At 41.1% G+C, this 18,263-nt stretch overlaps 3 protein-coding genes across 3 annotated transcripts; all 3 read right to left on the bottom strand.

The window, feature by feature from the left end:
• Window positions 1-654: 654 nt before the first annotated feature.
• ccdc169 (coiled-coil domain containing 169) lies at window positions 655-5,980 on the bottom strand. The gene is made up of 8 exons (XM_053441768.1): window positions 5,677-5,980; window positions 5,506-5,588; window positions 4,672-4,782; window positions 3,831-3,871; window positions 2,517-2,615; window positions 2,087-2,140; window positions 1,692-1,786; window positions 655-1,190 (listed from the first exon to the last, which is right to left on the bottom strand). The coding sequence occupies exons 1-8, from the start codon at window positions 5,838-5,840 to the stop codon at window positions 1,010-1,012; spliced, it is 828 nt and encodes a 275-aa protein (XP_053297743.1). The 5' UTR covers window positions 5,841-5,980; the 3' UTR covers window positions 655-1,009.
• A 400-nt stretch (window positions 5,981-6,380) lies between these two features.
• On the bottom strand, window positions 6,381-13,390 carry sparta (spartin a). The gene is made up of 8 exons (XM_053441766.1): window positions 13,187-13,390; window positions 11,342-12,143; window positions 9,383-9,577; window positions 8,851-8,992; window positions 8,506-8,700; window positions 8,189-8,347; window positions 7,915-8,005; window positions 6,381-7,207 (listed from the first exon to the last, which is right to left on the bottom strand). Exons 2-8 carry the CDS (start codon window positions 12,113-12,115, stop codon window positions 6,778-6,780), a joined length of 1,986 nt encoding a protein of 661 aa, XP_053297741.1. The 5' UTR covers window positions 12,116-12,143; window positions 13,187-13,390; the 3' UTR covers window positions 6,381-6,777.
• An 85-nt stretch (window positions 13,391-13,475) lies between these two features.
• ccna1 (cyclin A1) lies at window positions 13,476-17,572 on the bottom strand. The gene is made up of 9 exons (XM_053441767.1): window positions 17,442-17,572; window positions 16,124-16,289; window positions 15,802-16,017; window positions 15,595-15,710; window positions 15,234-15,460; window positions 14,390-14,594; window positions 14,168-14,281; window positions 13,942-14,075; window positions 13,476-13,830 (listed from the first exon to the last, which is right to left on the bottom strand). The coding sequence occupies exons 1-9, from the start codon at window positions 17,442-17,444 to the stop codon at window positions 13,779-13,781; spliced, it is 1,233 nt and encodes a 410-aa protein (XP_053297742.1). The 5' UTR covers window positions 17,445-17,572; the 3' UTR covers window positions 13,476-13,778.
• Between the last annotated feature and the right edge of the window lie 691 nt (window positions 17,573-18,263).

Below are 18,263 nucleotides of genomic sequence, written 5' to 3'. Positions count from 1 at the left end.
CGCAGCAGCAGCACATTCAGGATCGTTCACCTAACAAAACTGAATTCACTCTGTGCTGCTGCAGGGATTTAAGACAGTGAAGCAAACACAAAGACAAATCTCCCGTAGCTATTAGAACAGTCACTGATTCTGCAGTACTTTTATTGAATGAACAAATAAATTACTAAGTGATTGAACCATGTTTTGAGGTACAACATCCAAATTAGTTGCAACATATCATTTATCTGTACATGTGGTTTAAAGGTCAGCTTTGGAAAAAAATGGTTTTCTTAGCTTTTTAACCCAAAGTGTTATATTCATGAGATCAAATTAAACAAATTGATGAATTCATGCTGGTACTGCCTGTGAGACTTCGTCCTCAGAAAGGAGATGCTCTTCCAGCCTCGGAGTTTTGAAGCTGACAGGAACTGAACCCATCCTCCGCACTGCTCCACAAAACACCAATGAAACAGCTCCTGGCAATTTTCATATTCACTACTTGGACACAGATTTCTTCCTCCCACATCTGTAGAGGTGGTCGGTGGGTGGGACGGGGGGGGGGCTCTGTTGCTCTGCAGATGAACTACATACTGTGTGAGAGGTGGATGTGCTGCTGCTGCTTACGTAATGGAAGTTGTAGGAGATGTGTTTTGATATGACCTCACTGCGCTCAAAGCTTGTAATATCTGCCATCTCTAATATCTCTCCCTATAGAGATGCCAGACTTCATTATAAATGTGACATTTCTATACCATGAGTTCAGTGTAACACTGTTTGAGTTGTATAATAAAAACACTGGATTGTGATACTGGCTGTGGCATGTGGGTAGAAAACCTAAGAACCACTTTTGAGAAATGTTTACAAAAACATATGAATCTGACATGTACAGAAATACAAAATTCAATTCACAAATAAAAAAGAATATAGAAAATATCTTCTGCCTTCTGTCCATCATATGCAGAAGAGAGCAACATTTACTGTATTTAAAGAAAGGGCCTCTAACATCAGGTCTGGGTCAGGGACTGTGTTTTCAGGTACAGTGCTTTATGGTGGGTAACCTGTTCCCCCTTTGGGACCTGTCCTCTTCTCTCCTCTCTGCTGTCGCTCCACAGCCACCTCCTCCTTTCATGTTCGCTCCTCCTCCACCTTCTTCTTCTCTTTCTTTTCCTTTCTTAGGATGAGCCTCTGCATTCCTGCTGCTCTGCTTCCCTCTAGGCACCGAGAGATGAGAGGAGGAAATTAAAGACCTGCAGAGTGGGAATGAAGGCTGTGCTCATTTCTTCAGCATGATTAATTTATAAGCTGCGTATCAGAAGCTTGTGCAGCAACTTCACAACTAACACACAGTAATATACAGATCAGTTGGCCAGGAAATAAAAGAATGTAATCTTTTCAGAGTAAATGTAGTAAAATAGTCAAGGAGATACACATTTTAGTGACTTGTCTCTGTCTCTCTTCATTCTCAGGGCATCATAAAAGTTGTTTCCTACTTACATTTACCTTAAGTTGCATTACATTTGGTAAATCATAAGTAAATCTGAATTAAACATTAAGATAAAAGCAATAAATCTATTCTGTATAAAGATGTATTTGCTGTTGTGAAACTAATAATTGTTTATTAATAATTGAGACACCCTCAAACATGTGTTAACCATGTGAAGGGTTTAATATCTCATTTTGTTCTCTCATATCTGTGTGTCCATCAGCTCTACCTGTTGTGCCTCACTGAGCTCCTCAGCTTGCTGTCTAGCGCCCCTTGTGGCCTGGTAGAGTACTGTCTTCTTTGGGCCTCGATGGTGGAGGACAGCTGTGGCAGATGGGGACAGATGGGGACAAATTACGGTTCCAAGTGCACTTTAGACTCATAAACCTTAAGTGTAGCTGTTTTTGCATCATGTACTAGATGTGTGTGTCTGTTTCAGGTCACAGGGGAGAGCCAATCACATGTTGGGAAATGCTTCATCACATAGAAATGTGGTTGAGTTTCCTTGCAGCTGTATTTCCTCCAGCTCTGCAGGAACCACTGATGTTGCAGCATTAGGCAGAAAATCCTGAAAGTCGGGAGTTCTGAGAACTTGTATTATCACGGATCTAAGAGAACACTTACCTTGGCAATTTCTGAAAGATACGCCCGTCTCTCGTCGTTGGTTTTATGAAACGCCTGAAAGAAACAGAGGAGCTGTCAGTAATCTGTCTGCTCGAGGCAAAGTGCTTGTTGTGTGTGTATATTTCTACAATGTTAACGAGCTGCAGATTACAACAGGGAATTAGTGGTTGCACGTGAAATCTTGCTGTTTGTTGTTGAGCAGAACAATAAACAAAGAACCAAATCACCAACCTAAGAGGACATTGGCCCGATCGTAGCGGCACAAGACAAAAAAGAATGTCAAACATTCAGAAAATATCAGACAAATCTTTTTCAATTCATTGCTAAAGATCGTAATTTGTCATTTTAATGTTAAACAAGGGATAATTTAAAGCTGTTTCTGCTCAACAGAAAATCCCTGTAACTGTATCAGGGACAACGACACCAGCACCTTTCCCTCCTGCTCGGTTCTGAGGTGACAGTCCGTCAGCTGAGTCCGGAGGTCGCTCTTCTCTTCGCTCAGGAGCTTCAGACGCTGCCTCAGTGTTTCCTGCAGGGAAACGTGTAAACACAACAGGAGACTTATAGTAAAGAGGGACGAGGCCTGGTGTATTTCTGGGTTTGATTCCCTCTTGTCCTGGTTATTGAGTATTGAACATTTTAAATGTTTCTAAACCAGTTTTTAAGAACCAGTCGGGTGTTTTAACTCCGCAAACTATTTTAAAACATGCCTGCAGGCTGCTGTTGCATTTTTATGTAAGCATTTGAAATAAATATGTTAATCCTGCTTATCCTGTGTGCAAACTTGGTATGCCGGAAGCACTTTGTGGTTTTCACCCGTTTCTGTGTGATGGTGAGTTTGTGTGGTCACAAAATAATGGACGGATCTTCACAAACTTATCTCAAGACTTTGGAGCAGATCGGTCTAAGGTAGACAAAAATATGGTCTGAAAACCTTTTCCAAGATTTCTTATATGATAGATTGACACATTCTGCTTATATTGATCAGAATTTTGTTTAACCCCATCCTATGACATCATGTGATCGGTGACATCCTGAAGAAGCGACAATGAAGTCAGAAATGACATCATGCCTATTTAAGAGATGAATTTTTTTTTAATTGTGAAGCCCCTCCACAAGTTCCCAACACATACTAACTCAAAGTATATGTTATTGAAAGTATCAGGAAGATATATTAATTTGCTGATGCATTACAAAGTTCAGAATTCAGAAGTTCTGATGATTCAGCAATCATCTGTTGTTGCTCTATTTGTTACCATGGTCCTAACATGTCCTCATGGCACTAGTTGAAGACTAATCTATATTCTTCTCACATATTCAGTCTGTCTAAGTGTCTCTCTCACAGTTTGACTCCTGCTCTCCGGTCAATGTCGTGGTCCCGGCTCCACTAATGAGCATCTGTTAGCTCTGCCTTAAGGCCCAAGGACAAACACACACATTTAGACTGTATAGTGAATTCATGTGTATGTGTTAAAACGTTGTAATTATCGTGCATCACTCTCCGTTGGTTTGTAATCCTGTGATTACAGTGCTGGGATTAAACTGGTGCATCAGTGGAGAGGACAGAGGGAAGCTGTTGTCACAACTCTCCCTGTGCAGCTCGTCTCCTCCCCTCATTCTGCGTCTCTGGCTCCCTCTGCTGGTGTGAGCTTCTAACTCATGTTCACCTCCAGCTCTGGGTTTCATCGTAATTTTTTAAAACCTCACAAAGCAAAAAGGAACAGAGTGAAAACAGATGACTCACTACTGCCATGTCATCATAAGACCGGATGGAAGCCAATCGATCTGTGTGAAACAAGAGAGTGAGAACATCACGTACAAACACAATAGATACAAACTGACTAGAGATGGATGAATATATCTGAATGAAGGAATAGGAATAAATATAAATTATATTAGATTTTCCACATGCATCTTTCAAATGGGAACATTGTGAATTAACTACACCCTGATTGACTGTGCATATAGAACTGTACTTGTATACGGCTTTATTACTATACTGTATTCTTTAAGAATACTTCATCAACCTTCTTCTTTCTACTTTCAGAGCAAACAGAAAAGCCTGAACTAAACTTTTCTATGTGTTCCAGATCTTGAACTTAAGCAGTTTTTTGTGTTTAGTTCTTTTTGTAGATTTATTGCTAAGGTTCAGTTATTGGTGTGGAGAATGCAAATCAAAGTATTTGTGTGTGTAAAGTTTGATTTTAATTTACATAACCAATCAAATCTAATAAATATAAATGGCCTGCAGTTGTACTGTGCTTTTATAGTCTCAATACTGAAAGTACCTAAAAAGACAATTCACATTCAGCCCTTCACACACTGTAGAAGACATGAATAAGTCAGGAAGAAGATTATTATTAATATTTTGGTTATGAAACAAGCTGTAATGGGTCTGTATTTTGGGGGTATCATTTTGATTATTTCAATTTTATGCTATTTTCTATCACACATCCTCATTTACATCATTTGATTGGACAAACAACCTTCTGGTTAGTGGACAACCGTCTCTACCTCCTGAGCTGCAGCTGCTCAAAAACCTGAGTGTACTTCCAGAATAAAAGCCTTTAAAAGCTGGAACCTACCCATGGGGTTCCCTCGCAGGTCCTCCAGTCTCTCGTGAATGAGTGAGATCTGTCTCTCCAGCTGTCCGTTGAGCTCAGTCTGGGTCTCATACCTCGTCTTCCACTCGTTACCTGGTGCGGAAGGAGAAACAGAGGAAACCGTCACATTTCATAAACAACCGACAAGAGAGAAAGTGATAGAAACTACAGGACACCAGCCTAGATAACATTCTCTGCTTGTTGATAGAGAACTTTTTTTAACTTGAGTGAGCTTCAGTGTCGTGCTTTTGGAGTCATCTTAACTGGTTTCCCACTTTTAGAGAGAAGCAGCCATTCATTAAACAGTTTCTCTTAATGTAAAACAGATAAATATCGGAACTATTTGAATCTTCCAGCTTATTGCAAGTCAACTAAAATCTTGATTAAGTCTCTCTGCAAGGCTAGTCGTGTGAACAGCTAAATGTAAATGTTTGAGTGGGTTTTTCTTGTTAATCAAAGTAGAAGCTTTAAACTGTCTTCAGGGACTGTTTTCCAGATTTGTTACTCCAGACTCCAGTTTGCTTTTGTTGATGATAAGTTATATTTGTATTTATTAATTTACCTTCATACGACTCTTGATCTTTGCATTCAGAATCATCCATCTATCTATCTATCCATGTATCTTTCCATTTATCCATCTATCTATCCACCACCCATGCATTTATCCATGTATCCATCCATCTTTCTTTAGTGTAACTTTAATGATCATCTAACCACATTTTCAGACTTCTTCATAAGATAGTTCCAGAGGGTAAGAATAGCTTTTATCTGAGTGTAACCCCCCCCCCCCCCCTGGATCTGTGACGGGGCACTGACCCTCTCCATCCACACTGTGGAGTCGCTCCTGCAGCTCCCGCATGGTTCCCCGCAGGTCACTCACCGACTCCTCCAGCATTTCCCTGGAAGGAGGAGACAGACACACGAGGCTGATTCCACAGGGATCCAGTCAGTGATGAAGTCCTGACGTCTCCTCAGACTCTAACTCACCTCATCTCCTTCTCCTGCTCCAGCTCCTCCTGCAGACGCGTCGCATCGTACTTGCTGAACTCGCTGTCTGTAGCCATGTTTCTGTCTGTAGCCATGTTTCTGTCTGTAGCCACGTTTCTGTGTATAAACAACCGACGGCAAGTTTGTGCCTGGCGGGTTTCCATGGAGACCGCTACTTCCGGCTGCTTTAAGGGCCGTGCCGGAAACAAGGCAGCTACTTTGGCGGGAGGTTGAGATATGGATTTAAAAATGTCTTAAAATTTAAAACTGGTTTAAATTGAGAGAAATTACTCTCTTTATTAAAGATCAGTTGATTTATACTGCAGATCATTAATAACAATTGAGAAAACAAACAGAAAGAAGGAAAGAGAGAAAGAAATAAATAAAGAAAGACAGAAAGAAAGCAGTATTTTTTTACAAACATGTTTTGTACAATACCATTAAATAAATATTTTTTGCCAGAGCAATCTCAATATCTCTAAAATAATTATTATATTGTATAATTGTTTGTTTTATACGCTTCTTTATTTTTATGTTATATGTTTATTTATAAATTACTTTTTAATTTATACTTCTTAGTTTAACTGCTGAAATGCCGCAAATGTCCTAGTTATGGGATTAATAAAGAATTGTCTAGTTCTATCCTATCTTGATTTTTCACCCCTCTCTAAAATAAACTTTAGCAAATAATGTCAAATAATCAGTTAAGTGTGAGAGTTTTTTAATATTTAACATTTGTGCATAATATCACAAGATTCATACAGATCTCAATATGAAGGAGGTCATATCCGGCTGTAGCTGTACATCCACTAGTAGACCTTTAGCCAGTGAACAGGTTGTTGTAAAGAATATTAGACAGATCACTGTTATCTAAGTTAAAAATCACATTATGATAATTCAAAGCATTGAGGTATATAAATAACTTAAATAGCTTAAAATAGATCTGGACTTTGATTTCAGCTACTACCTGAGCTTGTTTTTAAATCCTTATCTAAAACAAAAAAACATCTCTTCCAAAAACAAATGGCCTATACTTCCTTTTATAAATGTACAAATGAGATAGTGACCCATCAATCAGACCTCGCACATCCTGTGGAAATCTTATTTCTTCATCTCTTCCTCTTCTTTCTTCATCGCCTCCTCTTCTTTCTTCATCCCTTCCTTTTCTTTCTTCGGCACCTCCTCTTCTTTCTTCATCACTTCCTTTTCTTTCTTCGGCAACTCCTTTTCTATCTTTGGCACCTCCTTTTCTTTCTTCGGCACCTCCTCTTCTTTCTTCATCACTTCCTTTTCTTTCTTCATCACTTCCTCTTCTTTCTTCGGCACCTCCTCTTCTTTCTTCGGCGCCTCCTTCCCCTTAATTTCTGCTGTCTCTCCGTCTGGTTTTTTGATCATGGCCTTGGCCGTCTGCTTGCCTGCGCTCTTCATGAAGGCTTTGATGCCCAGGTTGTCAATGTGGTACGCAGTCACACCGACATTGACCACCGACTGCAGAGCTTTGTCCGTGGCCTCACCTGCATCATTACCGTACCTTCACCACGGATGATACGGTGGAGTTAGGGAAGAGTAGTTTGGTGTAAATTAATAACATGTGGAGGATGTGTATGGAATTGAAATTCTAGGCAAGTATGGGATGCTCCTTCTGTCGCCAGTGTTAGTCAACACACCGTAGTTCAAGAAACACACAGTCATAATTCGCTGTGCAGCAGTTTTATTAGCAACAAACCAAGAGAAAGTGTTTCAGATAGTGTGAACAGCATCACCACCCGACACCAGAAGACACTGCAGGTAACATGGAGAGACAAACAGCAGAGGATTCAACTGTACAAAGTCAAAAAATAACTCAAAATACAAACGTATAGAATTTCTGTGTTAGCTGTTGCTTAGACTGGGATTATGTCAGATTTGGGGTTATTTTATGAGAGAGAGAGTGAAAAGAGCGGAAAGGATTTGCCTTTGCTCCCCCCCGAGTAGTCAGATGTTGCTGGACATGTTAAATAGACTCGCTAAGCCCCTAAATCTGAAAAGAAAAGGGTGTGAAAGCAGATCAGTTTCCCAGCGTACCAAGAGGAAAGCCACACAGTAGGAAACTGTAAAGACTGGTTTCTGTTCTAATGCAGTTTGAAACACACCAAAGAAAGTCAGAAACAGGCTCAACAGTCAGAAACAGGCTCAACAATCATCCAATACGATCAGAGCATTTCTATCTAAAGAGGTGTTGGAAATGTCAGAACTTACTTGTAGGTCACAGTTGTGACGGTCTCGGCTGTAACACTTTTGCCAACCAGCTTTGCTCCAGTCTCCAGACTAGACCAAACTGTAGAGAAACCTAGTTCGGATGTGAATGAGAAATTGTGCTCTTAAAAACACCATCTTTAATACAAACAGGATATTTTGACTTTTAAAGTTTGACTGAGATGGTGAGATGAGAGCAACATTTACATATTCAAGTGTTTGTAAATGCTCAAATAACTTTACACTTCCTGGAATTTCCTGTTGTGCTGGTTTTTACCTTGAACGCTGGTGGCTGCCACTAACTTGGCTCCATCCAAATTTGAAGGCTTGCCATCTTTGCTCTTCATGGACTCTGGGACCAGCTTAGCACCGTGTTTTTTAACGTGTGGCGCCACCTTATCTGCCACATGTCCTGCCACTGTACTCACTCCATTAACTGTAAACACACATAATTACACAGGGATATACAGCCAAAGAGAAAATTAAGCTTTTCTCAGGATTTACTTCAGGTGTTTGTATCTTTATTATCGTATCTGAACGCTCTAGTTCTTGTCAAGTTTTAATGTTTTTTCATGTATTGACTCGAGTCCTTACCCAAGAACTGGCTGACTCGCACAGCTCCCCCAGTGGCCGTTTTAGCCACCTGCAGACCTTTGCTGACCCGGGGGCTGACCTCTGAGGGCGTGTCCTCAGGCGTGACGTGGTCCCGGATCTTGGCCGCTCCTTTATGAATGGCCCGACCTGTGGCCTCTGCTCCTTTTACCAGCTCTAGACTAAACCGTGACGCTCCTTAAAAACAGATGTTTTACTAGTTAAATATACACAGGGAAGTTGTGTTGTCAAATTATCTATTGCGGCAACATTTTCCTTGCCTGATGCAGGAGTGAACACCACCCTCCAGTGGCCATTTTCTATACACAGCACACAGCCTAAACAAACCTGTCAGGATTCCTTGTGCCATCTTCTCACTCCATCCAGGAACTGGTCGTTTTTCCTTCTCCACAGTCAGTCCTGTCTGGTGCTGCGAGGGACCAAGAGGGACTTTCATACTCAGGTTGACGACCTCTGACCCCTCTGGACCCTGTCAGGAAATGTAGTAACGCATCACTTAAACAGGTGTTGCAAGAGGAATCATCATATTTTGCATTTTAAATGTGCCAACATTCCAAAAACATGAAAACTACTTTCTGCTTTTAAAATAGTTCCCACGTAAGCAGGAACTATTTTGAAAATACAACTGTGTTCCTTGGGATAATAGTAGGGCATGTGTTTTCACTTTCAACCCCACTGCATCATGGATATTTCCGAGAAGGAAAAAAAGGTGACAATGCAATGGATAAACGCAACAGTTAGGAAATGTTATACACTAGAAGAAACTCTCTTCAAACGTAAACCACACCCGATACATTTTATATGTGCTCCCTCCACTCCCATTCCTTACATAAGCTCGGTACTGAGAGTAAAGCCTGACCTGGATCCTGAGTTCGGCGAGCTGCGATAGGATGTCAACAAACATATCTCTGTAGGCCGCGGGCAGTTCAGAGGACAGCACTATGCCCACGTAGGACCCGGGCGTATCTGCCAAGGAGTCAGGGAACATGAAGATCCCGGAGTTGGCCAACAGCACCGGTGTTTCTGCTGTCAGTGGGTACAGCCAATCACACACCTTGGAAACACAATCAAACCACAAATCAATAAGGAGGTTGGGGAGGATGAAGGCCTCCATAGGTCAGGGGTCATCATCCATCACTATGAGAGAAGTTGGATTTATTCTAACTTATCAGCAACTGTAGTTCATTTAAAACAGGTAACAAAAGTACCTGTATAAAACATCATTAAACGTTGCATATGATTTTACTGCAGTGGGAGGGTAAGCAAATTGCAGCTTTGCATGAGTTATACATATAACAGTGTAATTTCTGAAGGATTTATTTTAGAATTAAATCCTGTTTTCCAGTTAACGGTATATGTGAATGGATGGTTTCTTATGGGACTGAATACAGATCATTTATCTAGATTTGATTATTTTTTCAGATATGAAAACGCGCCGTTATTTCCCAGCAGGCAAAGTGACCCAAGCTCTGATGTTTACATAACAGGAATTTAGCCACATCAGGTTTTAGGTCTGACATAATACGGATTCAGACTTGCTGTAGCATCGTGCCACTGGTATGCCACCCCCCCAAACAAATGACCCCACGTGAGGGCACAGCACGCCGACCAGCAGCACAACAGAAGAGCAGAGTCATCTGTTTAATGGGACCATTGTCTTGCTGGGAAACAAAGCAGGGCCAGAATACAGGAGAGCAGCCCACCAGCCTGGTGCTGTAGGAAACAGAGTCATGGGGTGAGACTGAGGTTTACTGGGCTGCATAATACACTCTTTGTAGAGGTGCCAGAATACAGGATTGTTGTTTACAAGTTGTATATTTGCTCAATACAAAAATCATCACAAAGCTCTGCACCTGGCTGTTACATCCAATGTTTTTAAAGTCGTGCTTTTGGATGAGCTGTGCCTTAAAAGTTCTGACTCTTTTAAGCCAAAACTTCAATAATCATGTACTGCTTACAGGCTCAAATTTACAGAGATTATACATCACAAATATACATTTCTGAGAATAAAGACACACTAAATACTTCTGAAGTATTATTATTTACGAACTGCAATGGGACAGCTCAACACCATTAATTTAAACTGCAAATATACAATGTTTTGTATCACTCAAATGTTTAATATAATAATTAAATATATATAATGTTTTAGCATCTGTCAAACTTATTTCATCTTCAATAGCTGAAGTGTAAAGGCAATACATTAATTATAACTGGAGCTGAAACAATAAGTACTTGAGTCTCAAATGTGAACATTTATTCAATTTTAAATGAAAGTAAACTGAATGTATTGGTGTTTTAGACCATAGGTAAACAGTTGAGCAAATTACATTTCAGTATTTCTAAGTGTTTTCTAGATTACACAAAGTGATTAAATGAGAAAATAACCGAAATTATTCACTAATGAAAAGTATTTATTGTCTAACTAACTGTTATATCCTTAATATGCCAACAAACTATGTACAGGTCATTAACACATTTTATGATGTAGATAAAAAATATACTAATATCCAATTCAACAACTTTTAAAGGTCAGTTTGACATGTTTTATCATATCATGTGTGTTTGCTGTCAAACTCAATGTGTACCAGCCACACGTATGAGAAAATTTCACCATGACAACAGCTGTGTATTTATTAGTATGACATAACTCTGTGTCTACTACTCATCTGAATACCAACACACTGACTCATAGTTAGTTCTGAAACTTGTGGAATGACGTGGTTAAACGCTGTTCACACCTCGGGGACACACGCCTAAGAAAAACCTTGTGCATACGCAGCATTCAGAAAGTTATGGTGACACACTGTTTACTTACATGTAGAAATGCTGAGGGTCGTCCCGCAGTGGAATCCTTGTTCTCAGTATCAAATGTGATGACACGCAAGTACCCTGGGTTAGACAAGGAGCTGACCTGTCCGTTCGGTGCCACAAAAAACATCTGCACACCAGTGGGGACGAGGAGCAGCTCGTTTCCATCTCGTCCTGCTGCTGCCGCTCTGCTCCGCTGCCCCGTCCAGAGCCCGGCTCCAGCAGGGCCGTAAACCAGGCTGCGGTGCCCGTCGGAGGGATTTGGTGTGTACGCTGGAGGCTGGTCCCCTGGATTAGCCATGGCTATAGCTCCTGGAGCCGCAGCAGAGAGGGAGTATCTGTACAGAGCGGAGGAAACAGGACGGGGAGGGAGTGGAATTGGGGTTGGGGCTGGGGTTGTGTTCTGGGTGGGAGGGATGGTGGGGTACAGGTGGAGGAGAGAGCCACTGGGAGGCTGATTGTTGAGATCCAGTAACAGTCGCTGCCTCTGGTCACCTGTTGTCGGCTGGGAGGTCTCCAGGTCAGAGAGGTGGGTGTTGACAGTCCTCAGTGCCTCCCTCATTCTCTGTTGGAGCTGCCTGGCCGTGTCCCAGGCCGCTCCGTGGTGCCTCTCCCCCCCAGTGGGAACCTCCACTCCATAGGTCAGGTGCTGGCGGCCCTTTCTGTAATACTCCAGGGCCTCGGCTCTTTCCCCGGCCTCTTCGGCAGTCAACCCACAGCTCAGGGAGTGAAACGCAGAGTCATGCTGGTCTTTGATGAGCAGCAGCTCAGCAGGCTCCATCGTACCGGGAGTCGGATGGAGACAGAGACTGGAGAGAAAAGAACGGAGGCAGAGTTTAAATCCAAAGAACGAGCAGAGCTCGACCAATTGGGCTGATTCCGGTATTAGGGAGAATAATAAATATCCTATACCTATATAACAGCTGATATATATATTTAATTTACTGCCATGTTTACAAAGACATATAATTGATAGGGCCTGACCACAATGTTTTTTTTTTTAAGGGACCATTGCCAATAATGGTATGGATCTGCTGTAACACCTGATTTATAGTTGTCCAAAAATTGTCAATGATTCCTGAGATTTCGTGTTAAACTCTCACAATGAGTCTTAATACTTAACAGTTGAACCCTAAACTTAGCTATAAATAAAAGGGAAACAAATACAACCAAATATATAGAATTTGAATTGAGAAAATAAACATATTTCTATGTAATATACGGTCAGGCTTGAGTAATTGACGATCGATATTTTATAGTTAACGATAAACTTTATGATAAATAACTGTATATAAAATACAAATATTTATCTTTACCGCACCGTTCATTCTGTCAAATTAAAGTTCTGATATAAGTAAACCTCAGAAGACTTTCACATTAACACACATGTAAACACGAGCTACTGGTTGGTTGTTGTTGTTTTTGTAGTTTGTTTATAAAAGTGAACAAATGATCATTCAGTTAGTTGGATGAGGACTAAAGACAAAAACAAGTAGAGGATAAAGACAACAGTGAGAAAACAGTGAGGAGGGAAGCTAAAGTTCCTCTCAGCAACATATTCAGCTAAACCAGGTGAGATAAAGAGAAGTGAATCAAGACTCCTCACTGACTCAAGAACTCTCCACAGGAAAGTAGAGTAGAAAAATCTGTGTAATGTGGGTAATGTGCCTGGAGCATCAGGTTTTACCTGAACAACCTGAATGTGAGCATCGTGTTAAAACAGAGATTTAACTTTCAAATCAACACTGAATCTTTAACTCACTTCTAAATGTACCAAGAAACAACTTCTCACACATCACATCCGACCACTGAGGCCAAACAATAACCAAGTTCCAGATTAAAAGTTTCTTACCTTCAGCCAAACTTTAAAAATCCTGCGAGAGGATCGACCTGATGGTGAATAGTTGATCTCAGAGAATCTTTCCTTCACTTGGTCAGATATCTTGTTCTTTCATTCTGAGTAAACGTCTATTCTCGGATCTATTTGCGTTCACAGATCTTCACCTGACGCAGCCGCAGCACGAGCGTCACATCAGCCAGAGCGATGGTTCCGGTCAGAATTTTCAAAATAAAACGTTAAACAATAAAAGCTTTATTCGGAAATACATGTAGCAGTACACCCGACACTTGACACATGGGAAATAAAGCGTGGCCATTTGATTTGAGCAATTCTCGATTTATCATGAACTTTATTACATTCTGCACAAAACATCAACATATATTACCACTCACGACAGTGCTTTAAAACATTTTAAATGAAATGAAATCGGAATGTCATGAAGACAGTTTTATTAATTATTATCATTTGTTGTGCTTTGTTTAAGTATAAGAGATAAACAATCTAAATTAAAAATCGTGTCCAGGGGAAAGAGAAATATCTGCAGACAGGTTTGTTCTCAGTCGTTGTTCTGGCAGAAGCTCCGGTTGATGGGTGGAGCAGTGACTCATGGGAAAAGCAGCGTGTCGGGTGGAGTGATCCTCGACACGTGACAATACCTGTAAACAGACAGAAGAATAGACGACTATTTACAGATGAGTCAACGACCCAACGAAACTGAAACTGCACATGAAGTCAAACGGCATAAAAAAAAACAAGCTACATCTCACTTTGAACTCTTGTATTTCTTCGTGATGGCCTGTTGTGGGTGACTCTCTGCCCTGATGAAGAGCTTGTGGAGCTCATTTAAGCAAGGGCCAATGTCAGCCATGGTGTAGGCAGTAAATAAAGATAAGGAATCAGGCTAAAATATAAGAAGACATGTTTTTTTTTTAAGTCTACAACCCCCAAAAAAATTACTTTTAGGATTCAGAACAATTATCCAATCAAACTTACCCAGAGAGATTCGTTCACAGTGTACAAGGCCAGGCAGAAGGCTGCCGCTGCGACTATGGATGACGTATAGTGTAGGAAGGGTTCAATTTCCATCAGGCTTAACTCAGCTACATACTAGAGACAGAAGAAAATCTGATTGAGGTAAGTGGAAAAGTGCCTCTTCAAAGGTGGAGGGCATAAAGCCAGAGTCTGGTTGAAAGGTGAGTGATTGGCTTGACTCACCAGGGCCAGGTTCTCTGTGTTGGCACTGACCGGGTGGATGGACATGAAAAGACGGAGGAACTGATTCATGGTGGGTGCTGCCATCTTGAAGGCCAGCACTTTCAAAACAAAATGCTCCATCCGAATCAGCTGCCCCTTAGTGTAGGTGCTGTCGGTGATGTACACAAAGTCATTCAGCTTGGGGGGGTAGATCTCCTCGTATTTTCTACAAGGCCAAATATCAGAAGACATCAAGTTAACCATCGGCTGAGTTGATTAGGTAGATTCCTAAAAGGAGATTCAAATCTTTTTGACAAATCAATACAGGAAAAGTATCAATAAAAAGCCCTGACAGATAATTTTTTACAGTGTGAAGTCATTTTGTAATGACGTCATCGTGACATAATACTAAAAAATTAATTGGTTAATAGAAATAAGTTGTAGGTAATGCATGACTTCACAGTGGTGTAATGGTGACATCAATGATCATGAATACATTTTACAAGCGTCAGGTCGTGGCTGTGGTCCTATAGGATGCAGACACCTGAAGAAATGCATTTTTGTATAAATGCATGAGCTAATTTTCTGACTTCTTCATGATCTCACTTCTCAAATGACATCATATGACAGGGAATCATTTTCTGATGGAGAAACGATTTTAGATGCTCTCTGTAAACCTATTACTGGTTTCCTGAGCATATTTTATTGGACTTGGATTTTTGACCAATCAACTCCTAAAGTGAATGGTTTGGAAATATACATGTAGGCCAAATCAATATCACCACGAAATCTTTCAATGCACTATTCAATTATTTTGTACATACACACACGTGGGGGGGGGGGAATAACCTAAACGTGTGCTTACGAAGCAATCAGTAACGCCGTTGTGCCAACGAGCTGCAGCTTCGCCCGCTGGACGAGCGCAGTGCCGGAGAGGAAGCGGTCCAGGTAGTTGACAGCGAGGTGCAGAGTCTCCAGGCGAAGGTTGTACTCCTGGACGACCTCCACCATCCAGTCCACCAGGACCACGCGCATGCTGCTGGTGACCTCTGGATGATTCTCCAAGTGGCCGGGCTTTGCCCTTAACCTCATCTGCCATTTGAGGCAGAAGCAGTTTTTCATGATGCATTGCAGTACATCATAACCAGGGCGTACTTAAAGTTGACTACACACAGTGACATGACAGAAATGACTCAAAGCACATATCAGTTCAGATCGTTTCGCACTTCGCTCTCCCTCAGGTGAAGGTGGATGTCCTCTGCGTACTCAGTCACAAACAGATCCTCGTCTGACATCAGGGAGTCATCTACTTCAGACTGCATAGACGATTCCAGGTATGGACCTTTACGAGTGGGAAACAGTCGTTGGGACATAAACAAGACAACACAATAATAAAAAGTCTTGATGGATGTTTTTTTAACCGGCGAACTCACTTGAACTAAGCCCCAGCAGAAGTCTCACATCTGTATCTTGCAGGCCGGCGGTTTCAGTGGCAAGGTGATAACTCTTTGTCACTACTTCTTGACCAGAAGCTGAAAGAACAACCTCACGAGCCTCTTCAACGTTTACATCACATCCAGAACTGGAGGTGCAGGCAAGAGAGGTGTGCTGGGAGCTGCCCGAGACCGAACTGGGTCTGGAAAACCGGTCTGCCTGTGGACAAATACAAGTCACCCTGATAATCACAAGAAGCTGAAATGAATACTCTGTGAACAGAATTGAAAATCAGTAAAAAAAAAAAAAAAAGTGTCTTGCTCCCCTTTACCTTGGTGTCAGATCGGCGCTGCTGCTGATTCTCCGACAGCACTCCGAGCACTGTCCGCTGTTTGGGCCTCTGGGCCTGTGAGGACTCTACTTTACTGGAAGGTTGGACATTTTCTTTGCTGCTGTGCCGCAGTGGGGCACTTGAGCTGACGTTCATCTTTAAACAGGGATACAGGGAAAGATGAAGTTGAAAATGTAAAAAATTAATAATAACGGAAACACATAATTCAAATAGCTTGGAGGGACCTAAATAAAGCGCCTAAAAACATGGACCTAATTACAGTATGCAGCACTGCAATGATCTATGTTAGTGGTTGGAACCCCAAGATGAACCTGATGGGCTGTGAGATTAGTAAAATCACACGCAATTATAAATAAAGCATTCTGTGCATCACTGCGACAGAAATTATGAATTTTCAATATTAGTTTCCTACTGTGAACTGCTGAGCTGTTTTTATTATCCAAGCCTCTAAGTCTATTCAAATTAACCAATCAGGGAAATAAAGATCACGCATTAACCTGTAACCTGTAGGCAGCTGAGAAGATGCATTCTTTTTTAAGGGTTATAAGATAAGAAAAGGTTCGATATCACATAAGCAGCACATGTTGTACATCAATTAGGTGGTTGCTCTATGCCCCCCTGACAGCAGGATTGAATCTAGTTTTTGAGTGTAAAGTATCATAAATAATTAAATATGTGACAGGTGATGTATTAAAATAGCTTGTTTGCATTTTTGAACGCTACAATATGTAATTCATTATCACACTGTAATAATAACTACATATAGCAGCTTTCAAAACAGTTAAAAAGGTAAAGAAGCTAACAATTACAAGCATTAGAGCACAAATACAAACGTAACATATTGGAAAAGAGAGAAGCTGAACATAAACTGTAGTTTATTTTATAAAATATACTAATTGTTTAAAAGATGAGTGCAGGTATAAAGGTTACAATCACGGAATTCAACCAAATTTCCTTCACAGACACCTGCAGGGAGATGGTGGAAATTTCAGGCATTAAAAGAAGTAGCTTGAACATTGAAAAGATTAAATAAAAGTGGACTGATGCACAAATCTCTGTATCATCAGTTCTCTAAGTTCTCCCACGCGCATGGTGCTGACCCTGCGGTTTCAGAAACATAATCACCATGGTAACAATAATTGATCAGATCGTGAGTAACAGAAAACAAACAGTTAAACAAAGACTGGGGGGGGGGGGGGGGGAATTAACAAATAAAGTGTGATTAACAGATCCACGATGACTTCCTGTTGGTTTGCACACATCACCTGCTCCTCACTGTGAACTCACCATATTCAGGCTTCACAGCTAAAGCAGCGGCGGCGGCGGAGGGATTCGTCCCGTTGCGAAACCAACGGACTATTTCACGTGGAGTTTCTCTATATATCAACCTGGAGACGAACAGCGACCCCAGGTGAATTAATGCCGCCTCCCGATTGGATGGGCTGGTTGGAGGATTCTTCCTCACGTTGTTTGTCGACCAATCAGGTTGTTTCCTCTGAGCCGTTTGTTTGTCCAGTAACGTGTCCGAGCGCCAGGGGCGGCTCTTGGTTCAGGCGACATAGGCGGTTGCCTAGGGCGCAAAATGCCGAGAGGGCGGCACCAGCAACCAGTGCACGACAAAAATAAATCAATAAATACAATGTAAATACAAAACAATATAAAAACCCTACAGACTAAGTAGCAGGGGGAAATGAGCTTTTAATAAATGAATTGATAAGTCGAGCAACAGAAAATTACCGGTCAACTATTTAGATATTCTAAAAACATTTCTTTCTACTTTTAATTTCCTGTTGTGTTTCTAATTGTTATTAATGTTGGTGACATTTCCTTGATAAATGTGTGGAGGTTTTATTAAACTACTGGAAACTTCTGGACCAATATCCACACAACTTGATAGAAGGAAGCTGCATCGATCAGAGATGAACCTATACGGCTCTGTTGAGCTCTACTGAGTGCCAGTCTATTGAATACAGGTCTCTTAGAATAATTTAGATAAACTATTAATATTAGAAGAAGAGAATTTCCTCCTCAAACAGAGAAACTGTCTCTGTTTACACCTTAATCCTAATATAGCTTAAAAACCCAAAGCAAAGAATTAAATCATTTCAA

Source organism: Pleuronectes platessa, chromosome 15 (genome assembly GCF_947347685.1).
Source record: "Pleuronectes platessa chromosome 15, fPlePla1.1, whole genome shotgun sequence".
NCBI lineage: Eukaryota > Metazoa > Chordata > Actinopteri > Pleuronectiformes > Pleuronectidae > Pleuronectes > Pleuronectes platessa.
Note: the sequence above shows the minus strand (reverse complement) of the source record. Positions and strands in the feature narration are given on the sequence as shown.

Bases quoted from the DNA above. Each gene is read 5' to 3' on its own strand.
- ccna1 (XM_053441767.1), bottom strand. The intron at 15,711-15,801 runs GTGAGTTCGCCG...CCACTCGTAAAG, and splicing joins TCTGCTGGGGCTTAGTTCAA to GTCCATACCTGGAATCGTCT. The intron at 14,595-15,233 runs GTAAGCACACGT...TTGGCCTTGTAG, and splicing joins ACGGCGTTACTGATTGCTTC to AAAATACGAGGAGATCTACC.
- ccdc169 (XM_053441768.1), bottom strand. From the start codon at position 5,840: ATGGAAACCCGCCAGGCACAAACTTGCCGTCGGTTGTTTATACACAGA. The intron at 2,141-2,516 runs GTGCTGGTGTCG...TGTTTCTTTCAG, and splicing joins GAACCGAGCAGGAGGGAAAG to GCGTTTCATAAAACCAACGA. The intron at 1,787-2,086 runs GTAAGTGTTCTC...CATCTGCCACAG, and splicing joins ATCTTTCAGAAATTGCCAAG to CTGTCCTCCACCATCGAGGC.
- sparta (XM_053441766.1), bottom strand. From the start codon at position 12,115: ATGGAGCCTGCTGAGCTGCTGCTCATCAAAGACCAGCATGACTCTGCG. The intron at 8,701-8,850 runs GTTTGTTTAGGC...TCTGTTTTTAAG, and splicing joins GGCACAAGGAATCCTGACAG to GAGCGTCACGGTTTAGTCTA. The intron at 7,208-7,914 runs GTAAGTTCTGAC...TCCGTGGTGAAG, and splicing joins GTCACAACTGTGACCTACAA to GTACGGTAATGATGCAGGTG.